Source organism: Tauraco erythrolophus, chromosome 14 (genome assembly GCF_009769465.1).
Source record: "Tauraco erythrolophus isolate bTauEry1 chromosome 14, bTauEry1.pri, whole genome shotgun sequence".
Lineage (NCBI taxonomy): Eukaryota > Metazoa > Chordata > Aves > Musophagiformes > Musophagidae > Tauraco > Tauraco erythrolophus.
In genome coordinates this window covers 21,077,086-21,100,246 of record NC_141478.1, presented here as the reverse complement: position 1 = coordinate 21,100,246, position 23,161 = coordinate 21,077,086, and the positions used below count along the sequence as shown (strand labels likewise).

The following is a 23,161-nucleotide window of genomic DNA, read 5'->3' as shown; positions in this document are numbered from 1 at the left end:
TCGCACCCAGCAAATAAAACAGTCACAGCAACAAACTGCCTTGGCCCCGGTGACTTCCGTTTAACACCCTCTCTCCAAACACAGCCTTTCGCTTCCAACAGGAATTGTAAGGCAAATATTTATTTCTCCAGCCCAGTTCATGCTTTTAAAAGGGAAACTATGCGGCATCATCTGGAGCCGGCGGAAAGCTACAGTTGCTTCCCTCTTGCTCTCCTCCATCGATCAGAGCAAGCGGCTGAAGGCAGCGCCTCTCCAGCTGGATTTTCTCTCCCTTCCCTTCCCTTGGCTGGAGGACCTTGCCGTAGGGCAGCAGGGAGGCAGTAACCTGAGCTGCAGCTTTCCCTGCCCTAAGGGATGCACAAATCTTACATCCAGATGCCCACCTCCGGCTTTAATTGCCTGACGGAAGGAAAAACTACGCTGATAAGAGGCTGGATGCGGTCTCCCAGGCTGGGGCTCTCCCTGCCGTCCTCTGCCAGCCAGTGAGGCCGAAGCATAGGGGGAATCCGCAGTCGGAGCGGCCCAGAGCCTTCAAGGGACAGGGAGGAGAAGGTGGTCCAGGTGTCTGTCCTCTTCCTCCGAGGCCAGATGCTTCACATGCTAAAACATAAATAAAAATAATAAAATAAGCAGTTGTTTGAAAAACCTGCAGCATGCTCAGCCGTATCCAAATGCCGCGGAGTCAGGGTGGCATTTCCTCCCTTCCCGGGGAGGGGGAGCCGAGGGCAGCCCCCACCCACAGCCAGGACAGTCCCTGCTGCCCGCTGGTGTAATCAATAGTGGCTGCAGAGCCAGCTGATCGTGCTCAGCCCAGGCGCTTGGCACAGAAACAAGGGTTTTTCTGGGAAAAAGGGGGGGTGCGAGGGTAGGACACAAGCACCCCGCTATCTGTGGGCAGCCATCCCCACTCTCGGTATCTCCTCCTGGATACGGGCCCTCCTCTGGAGGCATTTTCAGAGGCAGCCAGGAGGAGACTCCGCCGCGCCGCGCGTTAGCCTGATATTTCATCTCCCCCCTCCGCGGCGAGAGTGGTCCCACTCCAGCCTTTTAACGTCCCTCTGGAAAACAACCCGGTGATGGTGAGTACAATCGTTTCATCCCCCTAAAAGCAGGGAAAGGCGGCAGCTGGTGCTCACAAAGTGGGATAAGAGGGGCAGCGGCAGGGAGGCACCGAAGCACCTCGGCGCGCGGAGGAGAATCAAACCCACACAAGCATTTCCTCCGCTCCAGTTAGCGCTGCAGCCGATTTTTCAATCCCTCTTTGGGAGGCACGGCACGCATCCACCCTTAGGTAGCAGGAAGACACTCAAGAATTTGTCTTTCTGAGAAACCTTTTATTTGGCACAATCAACGGCGGAGTTTTTCAGAGCGAAACCGTTCCTTCCTCCCCCTACTGAGAAAAGCCTCGAGTGCAGGCTTCTGCCGCGGCTCGAGCCGCACAAAGCCGTGCTCGGAGGCAGGGCCCGCTGCGATGCAAGGAAATTTCGTTTTTCTCAGTAACACGTGGGTGTGGAAAGCCCAGCCTTTGGATTTGCAGCGGCCTGCTGCCAACTTTTTGTTACTAGAAGCGGGCTGACCACAAAACTTTCATTGAGAAGGCTTCGGTAAACAGCCGGATCAAAGGCTGAAGTGATCCCCCCGATCGCCGGGGCTGCCGTTGGGGCCGGGGTTACGGGCAGCAGCTGCACCTCGGAGGTCTGAGCACTGTTCTGAGGCTGGAGCTTTGCCAGAAGCAAGGTCGGGAGCTGAACCGGGAACCCTGCAGCGTGGGGACAGATCATTTCGTTTCCCAACGCACGACTGCCTTAAAGAACCAGGCAGTGCTGTTGAGGCCCCACAGGAGCCTTGGCAAAAAAAAACCCCTAAGAGTAATAATAATCCAGCAGCACTTGGAGCAAGATATTCCACTTCTGTGCCCTATAAGCAAAACCATCCTATCATTAGCTCTGCCCCTCTCTCAGGGAGCGAGTGACAGCAAGAAGCGGGGAACCTTTTGCTTTCTCCTTACCCAACTGCTCTGTCCCAGCAGCCTAATTCTCCATCTGGCTCACTGCTTCATCCTGGCCCTCCAGAGAGTTTGCTGGCTGAGGGGTAGACAAGTGTTCCAGCTCGTAATGTCCGTTCCTCGCAGCCGCCGCGCTGCTCGGGTCACCCTCTCCTGCTGCCAGTTTTTTACTCTTCTTGCTCTCCATGATCTGCTGGAGCTGATGCCCGGCATAGTGTGGTTTGGCGGTGAGCGCGGTGGTGGGGACGGCGAGCCCGAGGATTTCGGGTACCATGTAAGGCCGGAGCCAGCCCACCAGCGGGGTGCTGCCGGGGGTGTAGTGGGTTTGCTTGTGATAGAAGAGAAGTCCATCGACCTGCAGGAAGGAGAGAGAGTGAATGGAAGGCCAGAGCTGGAGGCTCTTGCAGGTGGATGACAGAGCACCGGACGACAGCGTCGCTCTCCCTTTACAAGCCAAAACTACCAGCTGGATCGTTTTTCCTCAAGCAGTGCAATAAATAGCGGAAGGGAAAGAAGAAACCTGCAGAGCTCCTGCCCTGAAAGATCAGTGCAAGGCCAGCAACTGCCGGATGACTTTAAATCTTCAAAGGCAAACAATTTCGGCCCGATGTCGGCACGGAGCAGCCCTTTCCCTCTGGTTGCTACGATGCCATTCTGCAGAAAAGCCATCAGGTTCCTGAATAAGGCAGCGCACAGAAAGGCTGCTTTACTGGATTAAGCTTATTTTCAATAATACATTTGGAGAGTAATTAGCCAGAGCGCATGACGCCAAGGAGCCCCGATTCGTAACGCTGCTACAGCTCTTTCAGCTGCCTTATGCAAAATAAATCCTTCACGTTTCCCAAGAGAGAACTTCTCCAGCAATCAATGACAGTTAAGGGCACTCAGGACTTTGAAGGTTTAGGCCCTTAACTCTTGTGCTACTATTTCCACACTCCGCAATACTGCAGCTGGCTGATGTTTTCCCCGCCACGCTAAGGGATTTTCACACACACACCCCCACCTCTTCCTGTGCTTCCCAGGGGTGTAACTGTGCAAGGTTGGATCCTGCTGGCAGGCTGACTAACGCTGGAGGTGGTGCTCCTCTTAGCTCAGCCTCATGAGCTCTTACTCTACGAGTAAGGGTGGCTGAGTGGGCAGAAGAGATGAGAAAGAGAGCCCACCTCGGGCTGAATTGCTCCCAGGCCCCTCCCCGAGCCTATAACCCCTGGAAAACATACGGCAGAACGGCACCTATATCGGCAGTCGAGGTGGTATCTGCCACCATGCTGGAGTGTGAGCCAGGCTGAGCAAAGAGTAGCCTACATCCATCTCTGCTCCGCAGATGCTAACCTCCAGCAGAGAGGACAGAGCTTCTTGCACTACTCTGTCCCTAATTTTCAGTCACTTGCAAAATAACCCCAGAAAAAGGGGATTCCTGTGCTAGGAAAACATAAAACCAGAACAGTAAACATCATGATGAGCTTGTGTAACCCTCTGGATGTCTAAAGCACAAAGCTTCTCCCTCCCCCTGCCTCCCGGGAAGGCCTGGGAAGAGCAAGATTCTGCGGTACCCAGGCACCACGCCTGCACATCCAGCCCATTCCTGCGGGTGTGCGGCACTTGGTGAGCAACAGGGATTCTCCAGCACCCACAGGAATGTTTTGCTAAAGATCAGAGCCTGGAAAGGCTTCTGCCTTCCAGACCGCTCCAAAAACCTTCCCCGAGCTGGAGAATTCTAAGGAATTCAGCCTGGTGGAGAGTTAGGTCGTGTTCTTCCTTCCCCTGAATTCTCTTAAGTTACTGCAACTCCCATATTCCTTCCAGTTTATTTAATTTGTTGGCTGGGGCCCTACCCTGAGTCACTGCGCTGACACCAGCCACATCCGAATAAGGGCTCACACTGTCCCTAAATGACCAAACCTGAGGAGAAACTGGCCTAGCAGGATTTCACGTTTCACGGCCATGCTTTCCAGATCTGAGGTGCTCAGTAGTAGACCCGTTCCTGTGCACCGGGGTTTCTCAGAGACTTGGGCTCCCTCTGCCTTTGTGGAAACCTGAGCGTTGTTCTACTCAGACCTGCAAGTAGGACGGTAGCTCTTAAGATCTGCTCCAAAAAACACTTTCAACTCAGTGCCAGTCAACTGATCCAAAGTCCGCTGAATATAACGGATCGGGTCCTAACTCTAAGGTTACAGATTAACTCTGAAGACCCAGATCTGAGAGCAGTGACCACATCTGTTGCCACCACACGCACGAGATCCTTGTAAGGATCACAAGATGCTGGCCCCAGGCATGAGAAGACCTCTGTTACACTGTGCTATCTACGGCAGGGCTGCACTTGGCCTTCTGCAAAGTTTTATTCCGTTACGTGCTGTCGGTGGAAGCTATTCACGGGGATTTCTTGGGCTCCCTCTTGTGGCACATCACCAAGAGATCCTCCGTTCCCTTGGCTCCTGGAAGCGGCACCACGGTTTCTGTGGGGTTACCAGCTGCCTTTGAGCCAAACGACATCAGGTTTGACGCGTTGGGGTCGCACCCCAATGAACCTGGGAGAGCAAATCACAGCTGGATGACACAAGAGAGTCTGATCAACTCCATCTCCCTCCGCTGGCGTTTCGCAACCATCTCCTTCGCAGGCCGAACCGTTTCTGCGCTGACCGCAGTGGGGAAATACTCCTCAGCCTTTTCTCACGGGAGCAGATGCCTCAGAAAGGCACGAAGCTTTCTTCAGCAAAGACGGGAATGACTGTTTCTACAGGAAACATGACAGGACGAGAGGGAATGGCCTCAAGTTACGCCAGGGGAAATTTAGGTTAGATATCAGGAAGAATTTCTTCACAGAGAGGGTTGAGAAGTATTGGAACAGGCTGCCCAGGGAGGTGGTGGAGTCCCCATCCCTGGAGGTGTTTAAAAACCGTGTGGATTTGGTGTTGAGGAACACGGTTTAGGGACCCTGACAGCGCAGGGTGAATGGTTGGACTCAATGATCTTGAGGGTCTCTTGCAACCAAATGATGCTATGATTCTACAGAGGCACTCCAGAGCATTTCTAATTGAGCAAGGCAGCCGTAGGAAAGAAACCTGGGATGCCTTCTCGACACTTCCCGATCCATGTTGGGAGCGGGGTCTGGGACTTTCCGACTCTCTCTAACGACTGTCCTGGCTTTTATAAAGAGAAGGCAAAGTCAGCCCTCACCGCCAAATTAGCGTTCCTTTAAATTTAAACCTGCACTTATGTTAATCGCTAACTTGGGCCGAGAGAGCACAAGAGGCACAGTCAAATCCACGTGGCTTTTGGCTTAATGGGACAAGCAACCTCCGTAGAGGCTGTTCCTGATCTAGGGCTGAGACTGGGCACTCCGCAGGGACCGCTGCAGCCAGCGGAGGAGCTTCTGGCTCCCAGATGCGTCAGTGACGCCGTGCCGGAATGCCACCACCTCCTCCTCCACCCTCTTTTGCTTCAGTGCCAAGTCAGCCAGGACAGCCACCAAAAGCAGCCTGAGCTGCACCACGAGGGCCTGCGACTTGCTGCTCGTGACCACGCAGAGCCGAACTGGCTGGCACACCGAGTCGCCTTCTCCCACGGGTCAGCAGAGAGGGCTGAACAGCACAACAGCACCGACTTCTAAAGCTGGTGAAGCAAAAGCCGGTGTCCTGTTCAGCTGCTCTCGCTGGGGAAAGAGCCACCTCAAGAGCAAGCAGGAGCCAAAGGCAGGAAGCTGCCGGTTCTGTACTGAAGCAAAAAGCAGAGCTTGCACTGTCCCCTCCACAAGATCCAATAGTAGCAGGGCAGACTCATCTGAGCATCTCCCAGCCAGTTCTACTGCAGCCACCCGTCCCCAGCTCCAGTATGTCTCAGACACCCGTCACCAACATCCAAACCCCTCAGAAACCATCAGGAGCTTACCACCACCCTTCTCTTTCTTTCCTACATGACACAAGACAGCTGGGTGCCTTCCACACAGACCGATGGAAGTAGCTAGACAGAAACAGAGAGCCTGTGACAGAGGTCAGACCCAGCCCTGGCCACCTCACAGAGCTCTCGAGAAACACCACCAGGTAAGGGAGCACACTGCAGAGATCCTCCTGCCTGTACTCACGCAAACCCACCCAGGACAGCAGACAGGACCAATTTTGGCCCTAAAAAGGTCAGCTGTCCATCACGCTGCCACGCGAATGCAAGCTGGAAGCAGTCTGGGTGGCCGCATCAACCCCGTCCTCCCCAAGGGCTCTTTCAGACACCAGTCAAGAGCAGTGACAGCAGCCCAAACACGGGGAATGCTACGGTTTAACTCTCGCTAATTAGTGCGGTTGGTCGCAGCCTATACCTGGTGACAGTAACAGATCAGCCACGTGCATAAAAAGGCGTCCCTTTCCCATACAGGGAAACAACAGTGCAGCCCAGCAAGCTTCCTGCAGGCCTCAGGAGCGCACGGCTCCCGAGCCAAGGGGATGCAGCTCTCTCCAAGCAATGGCAGACGCGCTGCAGGGCTGTCTCTAAAGCTCAGGTCCAGGCCCCAGCCTGCGTGTTCTCACCTCGAAGGGGAAGTCCATAGCCAGCACCTTACACAGGCTGTCCGAGGTGCAGGGGAAGTTCTGCAGGCCCACGAATCTGAACTGAAAGAGTAAAAGAGGGTTAGAAGAGACAACTGCACGGCCTAAAGCAGAGCGAGTCACTGAATGGAGCATTGGTGTGGAGGCAGCTACGAAGGATGATTTCCCCCAGTGCACAGCTTGCCACGAGAGAGAGAGGGTGAGAGACAGGCGTCAGGTGGAGCAAGCAGAGAGATCTCAAGCAGGGACCACATCATGAAGCTGCTGGCCTTCCTGCCACAGGGTGTCAGGGGCTCAAAAGCAAAAATAGAGTCAAAAAGATAATTAGACTGGCTCCTGAAAGGCAGGTCCTCTGGACGCCATTAACTCCACGGTCTAGGTACAACCACTGGCTGATGAAGTCAGAGAGAACATGACGGGCATCCCCAATTCCTTCTCTTTCTATAGCAACTGGTCTCTGTGGTTACTATGGGTTACTGGGACAGAGAGACCTCTGATCCAATTCAGAACAGCAACTGGTAAGCAAATCCCAGATCTAGAGACAAAATGACAGGACCGAGTGTTGTCCACCAGTGCCGATCATAGGGTAACTGTGAGTGTTACCATCATCCCACTAGGGTAACTGGGAGTGTTTGCACAGAAACCCACAAAAATCACGATAGCCACCATGAGGATGGGGTGGGAACGGTTGTTGCAGAGAACCCCTGCCATCTCTCCAGCAATGCTGGATAAAAGCACATACACTGCTGCAACTTTACAAATCTCATTCCAGAAACAGAAGATGATCTTTAAAACAAGACCCATGGATTGCCACCACGAGGCCCAGACAGCATGAAATTTGGAGTGTCCAGAATGATTTATTTGAAGTATTTTATCATCCCAGTTCCAAATGACCCCCTCTCTGGCACTTAATGAGAGGTGGAGATAGCGGAGACTCGGCACACAGCTCCCACACGCTCCTGCAACATTTTTTCCAAGCATCTAAGACTGCGGGAAGGACTTTTCAGGAGAGCTGACCCTGAGATGCTCCTTTAACCAAAATAGAAAATGATGACCTCTGGGCAGGATGCAAAGCAGACAGACGTCTGCTCCAGGCTGCTGGCTCAGCCGAGCAAATCTTTCCACCCAGGAAATCAACGTTGAAACGACCCTCTGCTTCATTAGGTAGCCGTCTCCTGGATATTCCCATTAGAGTCAGAACAGGATGTTCTCCAAAAACAGATACCTTCGCTGCTGGCACAGGAGCGGTCATCCCCGTTTCTGACTGATCTGCTCAACCGTAGGAGCTGCTGTGCTTCGCTGTGTCTGAGCACGCACGGCGGCCACACAGCGACCAGGTCCTGCTTTGCAAACTGCGCTCCGTAACCCAGGCTGCCTCATCTTTTAACAGCCTGCTGTAGCGGAGGGTGCCCCTGCCCATGGCAGGGGGGTTGGAACTAGATGATCTTTGAGGTCCCTTCCAACCTAAACCATTCTATGGTTCTATGATCTGTCCCCAGGAATCAATTCCCAAGCTGCTGTGGGTTCTAGGTCTGACCTCCGTGCGTTAAGTCTTCAAAGGAAGGCTTTTTATCCTTGCTCAGCAGGGACTCCAGGTGGCAATTCGGCATCCATCCCGAGAACTTCAATGATTAGTTTACGCAGGAGGGAAGGCTAGAGCTTTACGAGCCCTCCCCCTTGCCTTGCGAGCCCACAGGACTACGCAAGAATAAATCCCATTGTAGTCAGGCTGCTGACCAACACTGCCCCTGTAGAAACCACACTGGTTTTCCATTCTGTTTCAAGGGAAAGCTAAAAATGGCAGGGAAGTTAGCCAATACCCTGCAGTCTGATCTCCCTCAGCACTTTGGCTAGGAAAAAAAAACCCACCACGCTCATTTACAATACTCAGTGGTTCTATTTACATCCTGAACACGGCATCCCATTTCGTTAGAAGTATCTTTTGAAGGCTGATCTGTGAGGCGAAAAAAAAAGAAAAAAGCTTCTGTCTGTGAAAGAAAGTGCTGAAGCCTGCTGAACAGGAGAGCTTACCCCTCATCCTCCTTCTCCTCCCAGTACAAAAGAACTTACTGGATTAATCCTGCTTTTCTCTCCCAGTCCGTCCTCCTCTTGGATCTTTGAGAGCAGCCAGAAGAATCTGAAGTCGGTCTGTGAAAGGAGACAGAGACTCGGTGACTATTCACCACACATCACCAATCAGCACCTGCCGAGCGTCTCCATTCCTCTGCCGTCGCCTGGGAGATTTACAAACAGCTTCATCGGCAGAATCGGTGAGCACCCCAAACTCTGCTACTTCCCCTGACACCCCCAGAAGATACACCCAGTTGTTCCAGTAGCCAGCAGCCCACGAGCTGTAAAGATGCTGGTGCTTAGATGTAATACCCATCCTACTGCATGAGGGGCTGTGTCCAGTGCTGGCAGCAAAGCAGTTCACAAAACAAGGAATAAAAAGAGGGCAGGAAAGAGGGTGGAGATTCAGTACCTGGCAGTCATAAACAGGGTGTCCTCTCCAGCACATCACATCGAGGATATAGTACGTCTGCTTTGCCTCGTTGTAGATGCAGTCCAAGATGCAGTACACTGCGCACACAAACACAGGGAGGTCCAGATGTGCTCCAGGGACTGCCCGACCCAAGAGGTAATTGCCAGATCCAATCTCTCCTGCATTAAGCCTGCCCTGATGTAAGGCCGAGAGGTGCAAAGGGATCCCCTTCTGCTAACAGACACTGCTATCACAGAAAGCCTTTAGCTTGAGGAGTCCAACGAGACTACAAAGATAGCGGTCAGAGGCAGAGCAAGCGAAGGCTTGTTTCAGAAGATGGCATTTCTCAAACAGTAACCCCTCCTCAGCGCAAGAAAGCGACTGCAAGAGGTATTAAGAAAGACCATACCATACACAGCGCTCTGTCAGAGAGGATGCTGAGGTTTAAGAGTGCCAGCTAACCAAGCATGTGATTAAAAGATGTTCTCACCTAGCATAAAGGTATCTCATATTGTCCAGGTCTAGTTATCCCCAGAGATACGTGAGCAGGCCTGAAGCTAACCACTCCCAGCACCAGAAAAGGGCAGAGCTCCGGGGCTCAGGGGAGCTGAAGGAGCAGCACCGAGCCTGCTGGTGCACAAACTCACAGGGAGAAGCAGGCAGTTTCCCTCTCTCTCTATCCCAAAAGCCTCCTCAGTCCGTTACCTTTCTCATTCGTTGAATTGTGCCGGTTGCCCCCTGGCAGCAAGGATGGGAACCTGTTGACACAGAAGCCGCTCTTGGTGTAAGCTGCTGTTGTGCCCTGCGAGGAAACAGGAGAGGAGAAAAAAGCCAAGTAAGACACACGGGCCAGTCTTATGTTGGTTGGGAAACACGTACAGGTGGTTTACCTGATGGTGAGGCATCACCACTTCTGCAACTTACCCTGGATGCCACAACTAGCGCCCTTTTCCCGACGGGACACACCACTACGACCCACTCCTGCTCCAGATCCAAGGGGACATCAACCAACCATTCAGACAGCATCAGCTATGGAGAAATAGAGAAAAAAAAAAAAAAAAAAAAAATCAGTTAGCAACAACTCAACTCTCCTAAAGTTAGGGAGAACTCACAGCTCAAGGATAAAGAAGGTTTCAACTTGTTTTTTACAGCTAGACCGGGCACTTCAGAGGCAACTCGCATCACTTGTCGCCCTACAGTGCGGCACCAAAGGGGCCTGGCTCCCTCCCTCCAACCCACCCGCATAACAGACTCTCCCCCAAGTCCTTCTCTTGCTTCCCAGCTGCTGACTAAGCTTCAGACCACAGCACGGGGCTCACAGTCCTCACCTGGGCACCTTGGTCCCCACTCCAACACTTTAATTCATTTACTTATAAAAAACAGGGCAGAGCCCAGAGATTCCTCAATACCAGGAGTAAAGCGCCCAGACAAGTGGACCTCTTTAGAGTGTGTCTGGCTGCGATCACCTGAACGGCTGTATGTCGTTTAGGACCAATATGGCACCAAGGCTGATAAAACCCACCAGCTGAGCTTCCCCTTCCTTCTCAGCATTCCAGACATGAGGAGAGACAAGAGATCTTAGTAACTGAGTTACTGAGTTGCATAACAGGATACAAACGCTGCTAGCTGAGCTGAAACCCCTCCAAGCACACAGGCAATCCATCTCCACCTGTCCGCCCCTTGAACACAGCACGTCTCAGGGGCAGGAGAACCGAGGTACAGCTCCTCGCCGAACACCAAACCAGGCAGGCCATGTTCTGCTCAGCCCAGAGACAGCTGCCACCGTGGCTGCTCACCATGCCCAGCCTCATCACCTCATGCCCAGCCTCACCACACCATGCCCCTCACCCTGGCCTTGCCCGGTGGGGCCGGCAGAGGCGGGCAGCTCCTCACCTGGTTGGCGTAGCGCTTGGGCAACTTCTTGCCAGGATCCACGTCCATCTCCTCTTCCTCCGCATCCTCCCCCTCCTTCTCCTCGCCCTCGCTCTCCGCCCCTGCCCAGTCGTCCTCTGCCAGCCTCCTGGCATGGTTCACGTAGTCCAGCCGCCTCCTGAAGGGGAAGGAAACAGCCCGGCTCGCTCTCTCCCGGGAGGGAGGGAAGCCACCCCCTCCCCACACCCTCCCGCACCCAGGAAACAACGCGGCCGGAGCAGAGACCCCCCGGCCCGCTGGGGCGGCGCCAGCCCCAGCGGAGCTCACTCTCTCTGGAGGCGGAGGAGGCGCTGGCGGCGCTCGGCCTGCCCCGGGCCGCCGCGGGCCTTGTAGGCTGCCAGGCGGGGGTGCGGGGCCGCCGGGCTGTTGGGAGCCGCCAGGCCCACGCCGGCCGCCAGCGCCGCGCTCAGCTCCTCCATGGCAACGCCCGCCCGACGGCCGCGCGCCGCGACGCACTTCCGCCCGAGCGGCGGCCGCGCCGCAGCGCCCCCCGGCGGCGGGGAGGCTCCGTGCCCACCCCCACCCCCCTCCCCGGCCGTGACTCAGTTTCCCCTCCCGCCGGCAGCGGGGCGGGGACCGGGAAGCGGGCGGGGACACGGGGGGCGCGGGCGTGGGGGACATCCCGGGCAGTGCCGCGGGATGCCAGGCGTAGGGGGGATATTCGGGGCGGGGATGGAGGGGACACGGTGGACAGGGATGGAGGGGACAGACAGGGCAGGGGTGGGGGGGGACACCCACGGGCAGGGACGGAGGGGTGAGCAGCACCCCGAGCAGCGATGAAGGCCCCCCCCCCCCCCCCCCCCCGGGCAGGGATGGAGGGGACGCTGGAGGCAGGGATGCCCGGGACGATGCCCGGTGAGGGACGCGGGAGATGCCGGCGCCGGGAGCCGCGTCCCCGCGGGTTGGGCCGTGGCCGTGGGCGGGATCGGTGCCCTCCGGGCCGGCTGCCTGCAGAGGGCAGCGTGCGACCTGCCGCGGCGCTCCCCGCGGCTCCCGAGCTGCGAACCGAGGAGCTCGGCGCTGCCGTGCGTCACGGGAGGCTGGCGGCCAGCCCCGCCACCGGCACCGGCACCGCCACCGCCACCGGCACCGGCACCGGCACCGGGCAGCAGCACCGACATCGCACAGCGGCAGCAGGCGCCGACACCGGAACCGAGCGGCGGTACCGACAGCGGCCCCGGGGCTCCTCGAACTCGGGCGGCGGCAGCGAGCGGCGACCCGCACCGCCCCCCCCCAGCCCCCTGCCCGGCCATGCGGTGAGCGCGGCCCGCCGGGTCCGCGGAGGGACGGGAGGCGCGGCCGGGCCGCGGCTGCGCTCGGTTCCCCGGTAGGAGCGGCGCGGCGGGCCGGGCTCCCTCCTCCTCCCTCCGCCGCCCGTACTGGCACCGGCAGCCGCCAACCTCCCCCCACCCCCCGCCAACTTCCCGCTGCGGCGGGGGCTGCCCCCGGTACCGGCCCTTCCCCTCCGTCCTGCGTGAGATTTGCTGATTTCAGGGAAAAAACAAACCAAAACAAACCAAAACAACAACAACAAAACCACCAAATCCTGGGAAAGTCGGCCCGGAAAGGAATTGCAAAATCCCCGGGGGCCGGGATCACCGGGAGGTTGGGCTGGGTTCGAGGTCGGTTCCTCGGCGCTTTCCCGGCACCCACCGATTCCCCAGAGGAAATCGGGGGGATTTTACCCACAGGAGACCCGAGAAAAGTCGCTTTGGATTTATTTCCTCGTTGGCAACCAGATCTTTTCCTCCCAGAAAGTGAAACCTCGGGATCAGCGTCCCACCGAGACAGACCCTGCGTGGACATGGCAGCGCCCGGCTCTCCCTCCTGCTCCAACCAAGCTTTCTATCCCGTAGGAACGAGAGAAACGCCACTGGCTTGACCAAGGAATGTTGTTTTTAACCGGGGTGCTGGGATCGGGGGGGTCACTTGGACGTACGGACCTCGGCGTCGCCTCGTAGGGCATTTCTCCTCCACCTTTATTTTTTTGTTTTCATTTCCAAACCTTTTCCCCCGGCGCGGGGCCACTCGCCGGTTGGGTTGGGTTTTTTTCGGCTGCGGGGATTTGCCTTGCTCCGTGTGCGTGTGTGTGTGTATTCCCCCGCCCCACGCCCCGGCACCGGCCATGGCGTTGAAAGCCAGAGCTCTTTACAACTTCCAGAGCGAAAACAGAGAGGAGATCAGCATCCAGGAGAACGAGGAGCTCGTCATCTTCAGCGAGAACTCCCTGGACGGTTGGTTACAAGGCCAAAACAGTCGTGGGGAGACCGGCCTCTTCCCTGCTTCCTATGTCGAAATCCTCCGCTCCCGCTCGGGTTCCAGCTACACGGACTATTCCAGCAGCCCGGCCGGTTCTCCTGGCCACAACTTCTCCTTCTCTGCAGCTCCCCCTGACCCCGGTATCTCTTACCAGGGTAGTTTTGAAGATGATGATGATGATGACTGGGACGATTGGGATGATGCTTGCACAGTGGTGGAGGAGCCCCAGAGCGCACCGGGCACCAATGGGCACCCGTCGCCCAACCTGCAGTACCCGGCGGCGTACGGTCACCCCCAGCACACTGGTTACCGTCCCAAGCCAGCTCTGGAGAGGCAAGACAGCATGAGCTCCTCCAAGAGGGGCAGCGTGGTGGGGAGGAACCTCAACCGCTTCTCCTGCTTCGTCCGCTCGGGAGTGGAAGCCTTCATCCTGGGCGACGTGCCCCTGATGTCCAAGATCGCCGAGGCGTACTGCATCGAGATGGGCTCCAAAGGTCCCCAGTGGAGGGCAAACCCCCACCCCTTCATCTGCTCCGTGGAGGACCCGACCAAGCAAACCAAGTTCAAGGGCATCAAGAGCTACATCTCCTACAAGCTGACCCCCAGCAACATCAACTCGCCCGTCTACCGGCGGTACAAGCACTTTGACTGGCTCTACAACCGCCTCCTGCACAAGTTCACGGTCATCTCGGTGCCCCATCTGCCCGAGAAGCAGGCCACCGGGCGCTTCGAGGAGGACTTCATTGAGAAGCGCAAGCGGCGCCTCATCCTCTGGATGGACCATATGACCAGCCACCCCGTCCTCTCCCAGTACGAGGGCTTCCAGCACTTCCTCTGCTGCCGCGATGAGAAGCAGTGGAAGCTGGGCAAACGCCGGGCGGAGAAGGACGAGATGGTGGGCGCCAGCTTCCTCCTCACCATCCAGATCCCCACGGAGCACCAGGACCTGCAGGACGTGGAGGACCGCGTGGACGCCTTCAAGGCCTTCAGCAAGAAGATGGACGACAGCGTCCTGCAGCTGACCAATGTGGCCTCGGAGCTGGTGCGCAAGCACGCGGGGGGCTTCCGGAAGGAGTTCCAGAAGTTGGGCAACGCTTTCCAAGCCATCAGCCACTCCTTCCACATGGACCCCCCGTACAGCTCGGATGCCCTCAACAACGCCATCTCCCACACGGGCAAGACGTACGAGACCGTGGGGGAGATGTTCGCCGAGCAGCCCAAGAACGACCTGTTCCTCATGCTGGACACTCTCTCTTTGTACCAAGGGCTCCTCTCCAACTTCCCAGACATCATCCACCTCCAGAAAGGTAAGGGCGGCTTCTTCTCCCCTGGTCATGACCTCTCTTGTGTGATGGTCCCACATGGAGAGCGGGATGGAGATGCGATGAGGAACTCCTGTGCTGTGCGGTGATGGGGATGAGGATGGGGATGAAGATGAGGACCATTGCTTGTGGCTACCAAGGAGCATGATCCCTGCCCTGGTCACCCCAGGGACAATGCCGTGGATTCTGTAACTGCTGCCCAAAGTGCTGGTTGGAGGGGTCAGTGCAGGCATCGCGCCCGCCGAGCCACGAGCCGTTGGCTCCAGGGTGACCTGCCCAGCACCTCGTGTCCCTCCTCATCCTCCCCTCATGCTTGCGGGTCCCCTGGGTGTTTAGGGGGGGGGGGTCAGGACGGAGGAGAGGGGGCGAGCAGTGTCTGCTGTGGCCTTCCCGGGGCAGGGCAGGGGGTACAGGCAGGGCTCCGCGTCCCCTTGCACCCAGGCGCCGGGGCGTGACGCCGGCGGGGAGCCAGGTGTGGGAGCGGGACCAAAGTCCACGCGCTCCTCCCTGCAGCGGGGAGGGGACGCCTGTGCTGGCGTCCCTGGATTTTGGGGGGGCAGAGGGTTTTCCCCAAGGCGAAGCCAGGGCTGTCCTTGTCGGAGCAGCCGGGGGTGCCCGTGCATCACCCCACATCCCCGAGCGGGAAGGGGATGATGGGATCCAGCCCTGGCCGCTTCCGCGCTTTTCCCTCCCCGCGTTGTTTATCGCAGCGGGCAAAGAGGAGCCGGATCCCATCCGGAAGCGAGGCTGCGTGGGCAGAGCGGAAGGCAGGATTTGGCCTCCAACCTTTGCGTCTTCCTCCTCCTCCTCCTCCTCCTCCTCCTCTCTGCTGGGAGCAGGGCTGGCGCAGCGGGAGCACGGTGACCCCGGGCAGGGAGAAGGGGGAGAAAGGCGGCGGAGCTGCGGGCCAGATCCCCTTTGCAGGCAAACAGGGAGGAAGAATGCAGGGCTGGAGCCAGGCAGGATTCTTTTCAAAACCGAGCTGTAAAAATAAATGGAAGGAGGAGGAGGAGGGGGGAAAAAAATGGTGTCGGAGCATCAGCTGTCTCCGGGAGAGGGAGATGCTTTCGCAGGCGAGCTCCAGCCAGCACCGCACGCCCTTCCTGCCCCCCAATTCACCCCGTCTCCCAGGGCTGCTCCGTGCCCCCATCCATGGGATGATGAGGAACACTCGCTGGGCTCCACCGGCACACACTGCCCTGCGTTAGCTTCGCACCCCGAGCCTCGAGTTGAAGCCCAGTCCCCCAAACCTCCTTCCGAATCCAAGGCTGGCAGCCCAGGGATGGGGCAGAAAAGGAGTTGGGGGGGTCAAATTCCAGAGGGAGGAGGCTCCTGGGCTTTCCCTACTGGGAAGAGAAGGATTGATGGACCCGGGAGTGCGTGGATCCCTCCCTTATTGACGTGGGGCAGCTCCACACCCCACTGCGCGGCCAGTCTGGTGGGTGACGGGACCCGCCGGTGCCGGCCGGGAATGCCTGTGGCAGGGGAAGGGGGACGGAGGGGCGGCGCGGCTCCGTCAGCCTCTCACCATTCCCCCCTCCCCGCCTTGCCAGGAGCCTTTGCGAAGGTGAAGGAGAGCCAGCGGATGAGTGACGAGGGCCGGATGGACCAGGAGGAAGCGGACGGGATCCGCAAGCGCTGCCGGGTGGTGGGCTTCGCCCTGCAAGCCGAGATGAACCACTTCCACGAGCGGCGCGTGGCCGACTTCAAGAGGATGATGCAGTCCTACCTGAAGCAGCAGATCATCTTCTACCAGCGCGTCAGCCAGCAGCTGGAGAAGACGTTACGCATGTACGACAACCTCTAACGCCTCCGCTTGCCGCCCCCACCGAAATCACGCGCCTCTCTCGCCGCAGCCGGGCTGAGAACGAGCGGCAACTCATGACACTAGTGACCAAATACCTGCGGCCTTTCTTCCCCTCCCTGCTCCGCGGGCGGGCGGGCGGGCTGTGGTCCTGTGGGGAAGGGCTCCCGGCCGTGCCACCTCTTTCCCTGGGGACCTCCCGCCCTGCCGCGGGTCTGGCGGGGACACCGGGGGTGGGTGGGGGGGTCACAAGAGAGATGGACGTGGAGGTAACGGTGCCGCTGTCTCTGCCCGATGATTTTTAGCTTTCTGAAAAACCCACCCTCCCGGAGCAGAGAGGTGGGACACCCCAACCCGCTGGGAGAAGAAATCAAAAGCGGTCGACATTTTGCACACTAAAAGCTTTTCTGATGAAAAAAAAAACAAAAACAAAAACAAAAACAAAAAGAGAAGAAAAAGATCTTTATTTGGAAGAGGATGATTTTTTTTTCTTTTTGTCACGAGATATTTTCAATATTTTCCATTTTTCGCTAACGTTTCTGCAGCATTTTTACCGATCACTTTTTCAGTAGATGCACGGAGGCGAAGGGGAATCTCCTTCTGGAGGGCGGCTGTTGGCTGGGAAAAGGGAAGGGAAAAAAAAAGCACAAACAAAAAGCAGAAAAAAAAAAAAAAGCCCCACAGCCTTTGCAATAAAATTATCGGTCAAAAAATCTCCCACCTCCTTCCCAGAGATGTCTGCAGAAAACGGAGCCGCTTCAGGATCCGAGCATGCTCCGGCTTCCAGCCAGCTTCCGAAATCCCTGTGCCATGGGCAGCAGGGGGGACGGGAACACCAGCCCTGCTCCTTCTCTCCAAACAACCTTCCAAGGGGCAAATCCTGCCCGGCTCTGCGCTGCCCGGCGGGGCGGGATGCAGGCGGTGGCACGCTGCCGTGTTTTCCAAGGGAAACGACCGGGTGAAATCACGGTGGGGAGAGTTGGGGCCACCTTGGCCCCGCTCCAGGGTTAAAATTAGCCCCGTTGCACGAGCCAGAGGGGTATTGTTAAAATACCAGGAGCGCTGGGAAGGCGACGGGCTGCGCTCCGGCCTCCCAGAGCCCTCCCCGGCTCCGGCCCGCGGGGATGAGCACGCCGAAATACAGCCGGAGGCATCACGCAGCCTCCGTCCGGGCAGGACGCGCTTTCCGCGTGCATCCCATGGCCGGGGTGGCCACATCCATCGTGGTCCTGTCCCACTTCATCCCCATCCCATCCTGGCCACATCCTACTCCGGCTCCATCTTATCCCGGCTCCATCCTATCCCATCCCAGCCTCATCCCAGCCCCATCCCACCTTGGGCTCATCCCATCCCAACCCCATCCAACCCCATCCCCATCCCACCCTGGCCTCATCGCATCCCAGCTTCATCTCACCCCAGCCCCATCCCACCCTGGCTGCATCCTACCTCAGCTCCATCCCATCCTGCCCAGCTCTATCCCATCCCAGCCCCGTCCAACCTCATCCCATCCCACCCTGACTTCATCCCATCCCAACTTCACCCCACCCCAGCCCAATCCTACCCCGGTTGCATCCTACCTTGGCCTCATCCCACCCCAGCTCCATCCCATCCCACCCTGGCCTCATCCCATCCCAATCCCATCCCACCCCAGCCCAATCCTACCCTGATCACATCCTACCTTGGCCCCATCTCACCTCACCCCCATCCCAGCCCCCTCCTTATCCCAGCCCCATCTTACCCTGGCCCTATCCCATCCTACCCTGGCTCCATCTCATCCCACCCCAGCCCCATCCCACCCCGTCCCCATCCCACCCCAGCCCTTCCAGCAGCACCAGCCACAGGAACAGGGCCACTATCCCCATGCAAACCCCGCAGGGGTTAATGCCCGGTCACCGGCCCCACTAGCCAAGCACTGGATGACCGCGGTGGCCTTGGCCCCATGTTGAGGCCAGATGCTGTGCCGGACCGTACGTCCCTTCCCCCCCCCAGCCCCGCTGCCACCTCCTCTCCCCCAGCAGCACAATGGGCACTGGGTTTGAGCCTGCCACCGCCATCCCCGGGCGGGCAGCCAGCCTCTGGCACGGCACGGCACGGCACGGCGTGGCACGGCACGGCACGGCACGGCGAGCAGCCTCCGGAGCTGTGCCGGGAGAGTACGTGCAGCCCCAGCCAAGGAGTTCATCCTCCTCGGAGCCGCCCTGATAAACACTTGCAGATTTGGGCCCCAGAGCTGGTCACACCCTCGGCGGAGGCTGAACGCCACGAAGAGCCGCCACCGCTCGCGGGAGGAGGGAGATGTCCCAGCACCCCGGGAGCTCATCCTCTGCTCCAGCGTGCTGGCACGGGGACAGGGACAGGGACAGGAGAGCGTCCTTGCAGGCTGCATGGACCCCTGCTGAAGGCTGTGCCTCAGTTTCCCCAAGGGTAGACCTGTTCTCCCTGCAGTCCTTTGGCACGGCACAGCACGGCAAACCCATTGGCCAGGAAAATCTACTTCCCATTAACATTCCTGCCTCTTCCTTCTGCCACCCGGCAGCAGGCGGCTGGGCCCCCCCACACTGGCTGTCCCTGCTCAGGGTCCCAGCGAGGAAAAAATCCCTGGGGTGCGCGAGGCTGAGAGGAAATCCCGGGAACGTAGGGCAGATCCACTTCCTCCTCTCACTTCCTGAGGCTGCTCTCACGTGGGAAAGCCAAGGTCGAGGCACTGCCGCAAGCCCCGCCGGCACACCGGCTGCTGATCCAGCCTATCCATAGGCATCCCCCAGAGCAGCGAGGCTCAGCCTGGTGGGATGAGCCACCTCCAGCGCCCCGTGAAGGTGTCCCCCCTCCCCAAGTGACCCTTGGGTCACCCCCAGGGTCTGCCCAGGACCCCTTCCATGGGGGACGTGGGGACGTGCTGGATGCAGCTCTGGGCAAGGCGACCGGGCAGGATCAGTGGAGCGACTCCTGCTCGTCGGGGCTGGCAGCAGCTCCGGGACGGCACAGGAAGGGGATGGAGCCAAATGGGATTTCACTGCCCGAAACGGCTGCCGGGTCCCATCCAGACCCAGCCGTGCCACGCCGGGAGGTGCCATGGTGCCAGGGAGCCATGTCTGTGGGTGTGCTGATTTTGCAGGAGGGGTGGAGTGCCCAGGCTCTGGGCCACGGTTATCCCTCCGTCATTATCCGTCTGCCTTGGAGTCGCTGGGTGTGGAAGGGGAGGTCAGGCTCAATTTGGCTTGGATTTAACTCGGCAGCCAGACTGGAGAGCCATGGGGACAGCCCCGGGCCCTGCGTGGGTCAGTTGTCCCCACCTCCGGTGAGCGACGCGCTCCCGGGATGCCGGACGTGCCTGCAGCCCCCGGCTCTGTCCTGTCCTGCCGGGCTCGCCACCGGCTGAGCCTGTTCCGCAGGCTGCGGGCACAGCCTGCCCAAACGGGGCAGGGCTCCCAGCATCCCGTGGCGCTGGGCCAGGCTTGGAGGCGAACGGTGGCGCTGAGCCTCGTCCCAGCCAGCCCGAGGTCCGAGTGCCCCAGGAGGAACCTGGCCACTTCGCTCAAGTCCTTCACCGGCCTCGGGAGGAACAGGTGCCCTCCTGCCATCCTGGGCAGGGTCTCCTGGCCACCTGTCCCCATCACCTGCCAGCCAGGAGGGTGACTCGAGGCCCCTTTTGCTCCCCAGAACGTTCCTCCTGGCTCCCAGCAACACCCAGAGCATCTCCTGGGAGTGGTGGGAGCTGCCAGGCAGGTTTTGGGGTGAGGACAAAGAGGTGGGAGCCATGGGACTGTGCTCGACCTCCCCAAAACAGAGAGGGGCTGTATGCGTGAGCTCCGGGGAGGTCATGTGCTCGCTGTGCCCAGGAGTGATGTGGACAACACTGTGCCAAGGTCCTGCAGCCCGCAGTGCCCTCTCTGAGCTGGCACAACGGCACGGGATCATTATTAAGCCAGGAGAGGTGCAGGATGCGCATGCGGAGCTCAAATCAGGGTGGTGACCCCAGCGCCGGGCTGAAATCCTGCCAGGGCTGCGGGGACTTCCCGACGGAGCCAGCCCAGGCTCCATCCCGCCTGGGATCCGGCTGCTGGGGCTTCCCGGTGGAGGAGGAGAAATTCTCTTTCTATAAAGCCCCAGAAGCAGGAAAGGTGACTTAGGAACGAAATAAAAGTGAAAGTCATTGGCAAATGACTCGTGAGCCCCTACGCATCTGCCCGGATAATCTGGGTGCTTTCACCCAGGAGGTCTCTCGGGATGTCTGAGGTGGCACAAAGGACAAAGGCCACCAGCTCTCAAGTCCTTTTCTGGGTAGCTCTTCTTGGTGACATCCTTGCTGTTGGTGTCCCTCTTCCTGGGGTTCCGGAGGTGGTGGCAGGTATGGTGTGCCATCCCCGTGCTCCAGTGAGTCACTGGGACTTGCTGGCTGCCCTTTGTCCCCGTATCCTGGTGTCTTCTGGCTCCTGCCTTAGGGACTGGAGCTCAGCTTTATCTCTTGCCCTGCCTCTTGTCCCCTGACCTGGGTGGCCTCAGGAGCTATGTGGAGGTAACCTCAATTCAGGGACCCCCAGCACCTTCTTACAGCCCCTCTTCTGCCCATCCCGGTGCTCCCACCCCCCATCCCCACTCACTTTGCCCCCGACCCCGCATCTCTTCGCACTCGGCACAGTGATGGCTCCCCGGCACTGGGACACCTCCCTCCTGGGCAGCACCCACCTCTGACCCCCGTCTCCCATGACAGGGCTGGGGGAGACCGTGCACCCCACGGTGGGGGCAGGTTCCCTATGTGCTGGAGGGACTGGGGGGCTGGTGGTGCTGTGGAAGATATTGACTCTGACTGTGTTCTGGGGTGGAGGGTCCCTGGGGTGGGGGGTCCCTGGGGACAGCACTCTCGCTCTGGGTGGCTTGTCCTGCTTTTAAAACTGTAGGTAGAAGGCAGAGGAGGGGCATGAGGGTTAGACCCCCCCGGGGTGTCCTCAGCCTGCAGAACCATCAGTGGCTGTGGGTGCTGCGGGGGGGACGCCTGGTACCAGCTCCTCCAGAACAGGTCGTGCGATTCATGGGCACGGCTGGCTCCCGTAGGCCAGCTGTGCACATCTGGCAAGCCTTGAGGAGAGGGGGTGACAGCACATCTGGCAGAGCAGCTGTAAGCTTCTTCCCTAAACCTCTTTACGGGGACCAGCTTTATGGGAAAAGCTGCAACCTGGCTCCTGTCACCCCCAAAACCTCCCGGATCAGAGTGGTTCTGGCACAAATTAGGGTGAGGGGGGGGGACGCACCTCCCACACCACCGGCCGTGGTTTAAGCGTGCTCCGCGACTGGGCAGGAGACCCCCTGGCTCCTCAGCCCTTCCCCGGGTGGGTGGGTGGTGGTGGGCAGCACTGGCTCCGGCCATCCTGCTGCAATCCCCGGATAACCTGAGCGGAGCCAGGAGCTTTGTTCAGGATTTAAACCCTTCCAGCAGCACTTGGCCCTGGAGAACGGCCGACTGCACTGGCGTTTTCCAGGTTATACTGCCTGTCCTCCCCTGACCCCGGGAAACAGAGGTTTCCCAGCAGCGGGAATACAACCGCCGGCCTTCAAAATCACTGGCTTCGCTTCCAATCCCCTTTACAAAACGGGCCACGTTCCTTCACTTTAATCCCTGGGCGCAAGGCGAAAAATCATTCCAAAGGTAAAAGACAGCGGATGCTTCCAAGGGGAACCTGGGCGGATGCCGCCGGCTTCTCCGCAGACCTCCGTCCCTTGCCGGGCGGTATGGACTTAGAGAAAAGAAGAATAAATGTGGTAATAAAAATAATAATAAAGGTGGGAAGGCACAGAGCTGGGCTTAATGCGGAAAAGGGAGGCAGGAGATGGAGCTCCCTCTGCTACCTCCATGCCAGCACCCATCAGCCGGAGCAGGGCAGATGTGATTTACCGCTCGGCAAATATTTGGCACCGTAAATGCAACCGGGAAAACCGCTGGCATGGCCGATCAAACATCCCGGTTCTACCGGAGCCTTGGAGCAGGACTGTCCCAGGTGCAAGGGTGACCCATCTCCTGCAGTCCCAATCCGGGTGCTGCGAGAGCGGGATGTGCCCCGTGATGAGCTTCCCAGCTGTAGCGACGCCGGGTGTTATTGTTGGGTCCCATCCTGAGCTCAGCGCTCACTTTTTCCTCTGCTCTTCCGCGGATAATTTCTACTGAAGTTTTTAGGACTGGGGAAAATTTGAGCAAGAGCCCAGAATTTGGTCCGTTACCCTCCGAACGTCACTGGGCTGCTGGCCGGGCATACAACGGGCCTGGCAAGGAGCGGCACCACGAAGGAGATGGCTTACGGATAACCGCGATGAGCCTCGGAAAAGGCACTTTATTCTGTTTACGTCTGCCGTGCCGGAGTACAGAGTGGAAAACCGCGCCGGCTCCGGTTCTACGCTCTCCTCTCCGGTTTCACGCCGCGCCGGTGAGCGCCGGCCGTGCCTCGCCGGGGGCGTCCGTACCTGTTGTGCAACCCGGTCCGCGGGGCTCGGAGCGATGGGCTTTATGAAACACGCAGCAAGCACGCAGGGAAAGAGCGAGGCGGGTTGTGGTTTCTTTTTTCCGAGTGGGTGGGGACTCCGTAAATTCCCCTGGCATCGGCTGCCGAGTTTTTTCCAAGCCTCCGCTCCAGTGTCTCAGCCTGCCTAGCCCTGGGGGATCCGGGCAGCTTCATCCTCAGCCTGACTCAGCGCGAGCCGCTCCTCATCCTCCCTCTCGCGCCCAGTCGGTGCTGCCCATGGAGGAGCCACCGCCAGACCCGCTTGGGTGGCTCGGTGGGGACTGGTGCTGTCACGTCCCCTCCAGCACCATGACCGCCATTGGGTGGCCCA

At 58.7% G+C, this 23,161-nt stretch overlaps 2 protein-coding genes and 1 long non-coding RNA gene across 4 annotated transcripts; 2 read left to right on the top strand and 1 right to left on the bottom strand.

Annotated features, from left to right (window-relative positions):
- Nucleotides 1–104: 104 nt before the first annotated feature.
- Nucleotides 105–11,373, bottom strand: SNUPN (snurportin 1). The gene is made up of 9 exons (XM_086620393.1): nucleotides 11,222–11,373; nucleotides 10,916–11,072; nucleotides 9,947–10,051; nucleotides 9,728–9,824; nucleotides 9,023–9,120; nucleotides 8,611–8,688; nucleotides 6,523–6,603; nucleotides 2,009–2,360; nucleotides 105–600 (listed from the first exon to the last, which is right to left on the bottom strand). Exons 1-8 carry the CDS (start codon nucleotides 11,371–11,373, stop codon nucleotides 2,031–2,033), a joined length of 1,098 nt encoding a protein of 365 aa, XP_086476519.1. The 3' UTR covers nucleotides 105–600; nucleotides 2,009–2,030.
- LOC147527857 (uncharacterized) lies at nucleotides 941–9,721 on the top strand. Its single transcript, XR_015222541.1, has 3 exons — nucleotides 941–1,079; nucleotides 8,638–8,810; nucleotides 9,099–9,721. It is a non-coding gene; the product is annotated as an uncharacterized LOC147527857 (long non-coding RNA).
- Nucleotides 11,374–12,844: 1,471 nt separating the features above from the next.
- On the top strand, nucleotides 12,845–16,482 carry SNX33 (sorting nexin 33). 2 transcript variants are annotated; one of them, XM_086620246.1, is made up of 3 exons: nucleotides 12,999–14,254; nucleotides 14,477–14,520; nucleotides 16,089–16,482. In XM_086620246.1, exons 1-3 carry the CDS (start codon nucleotides 13,080–13,082, stop codon nucleotides 16,340–16,342), a joined length of 1,473 nt encoding a protein of 490 aa, XP_086476372.1. In that variant the 5' UTR covers nucleotides 12,999–13,079; the 3' UTR covers nucleotides 16,343–16,482. The 2 variants fall into 2 exon arrangements, with proteins under 2 accessions (XP_086476373.1, XP_086476372.1); XM_086620247.1 differs by having other exon boundaries at nucleotides 12,845–14,520.
- The last annotated feature ends 6,679 nt before the right edge of the window (nucleotides 16,483–23,161 follow it).

What these genes read in the sequence shown, in the direction of transcription:
- SNUPN (XM_086620393.1), bottom strand. Translation starts at nt 11,373, where the DNA reads ATGGAGGAGCTGAGCGCGGCGCTGGCGGCCGGCGTGGGCCTGGCGGCT. An exon ending in CGCTAGTTGTGGCATCCAGG is followed by an intron (nt 9,825 to 9,946) that starts GTAAGTTGCAGA and finishes GTTTCCTCGCAG; the next exon opens with GGCACAACAGCAGCTTACAC. An exon ending in AGAAAAGCAGGATTAATCCA is followed by an intron (nt 6,604 to 8,610) that starts GTAAGTTCTTTT and finishes TTACTCTTTCAG; the next exon opens with TTCAGATTCGTGGGCCTGCA.
- SNX33 (XM_086620247.1), top strand. Translation starts at nt 13,080, where the DNA reads ATGGCGTTGAAAGCCAGAGCTCTTTACAACTTCCAGAGCGAAAACAGA. An exon ending in CATCATCCACCTCCAGAAAG is followed by an intron (nt 14,521 to 16,088) that starts GTAAGGGCGGCT and finishes CCGCCTTGCCAG; the next exon opens with GAGCCTTTGCGAAGGTGAAG.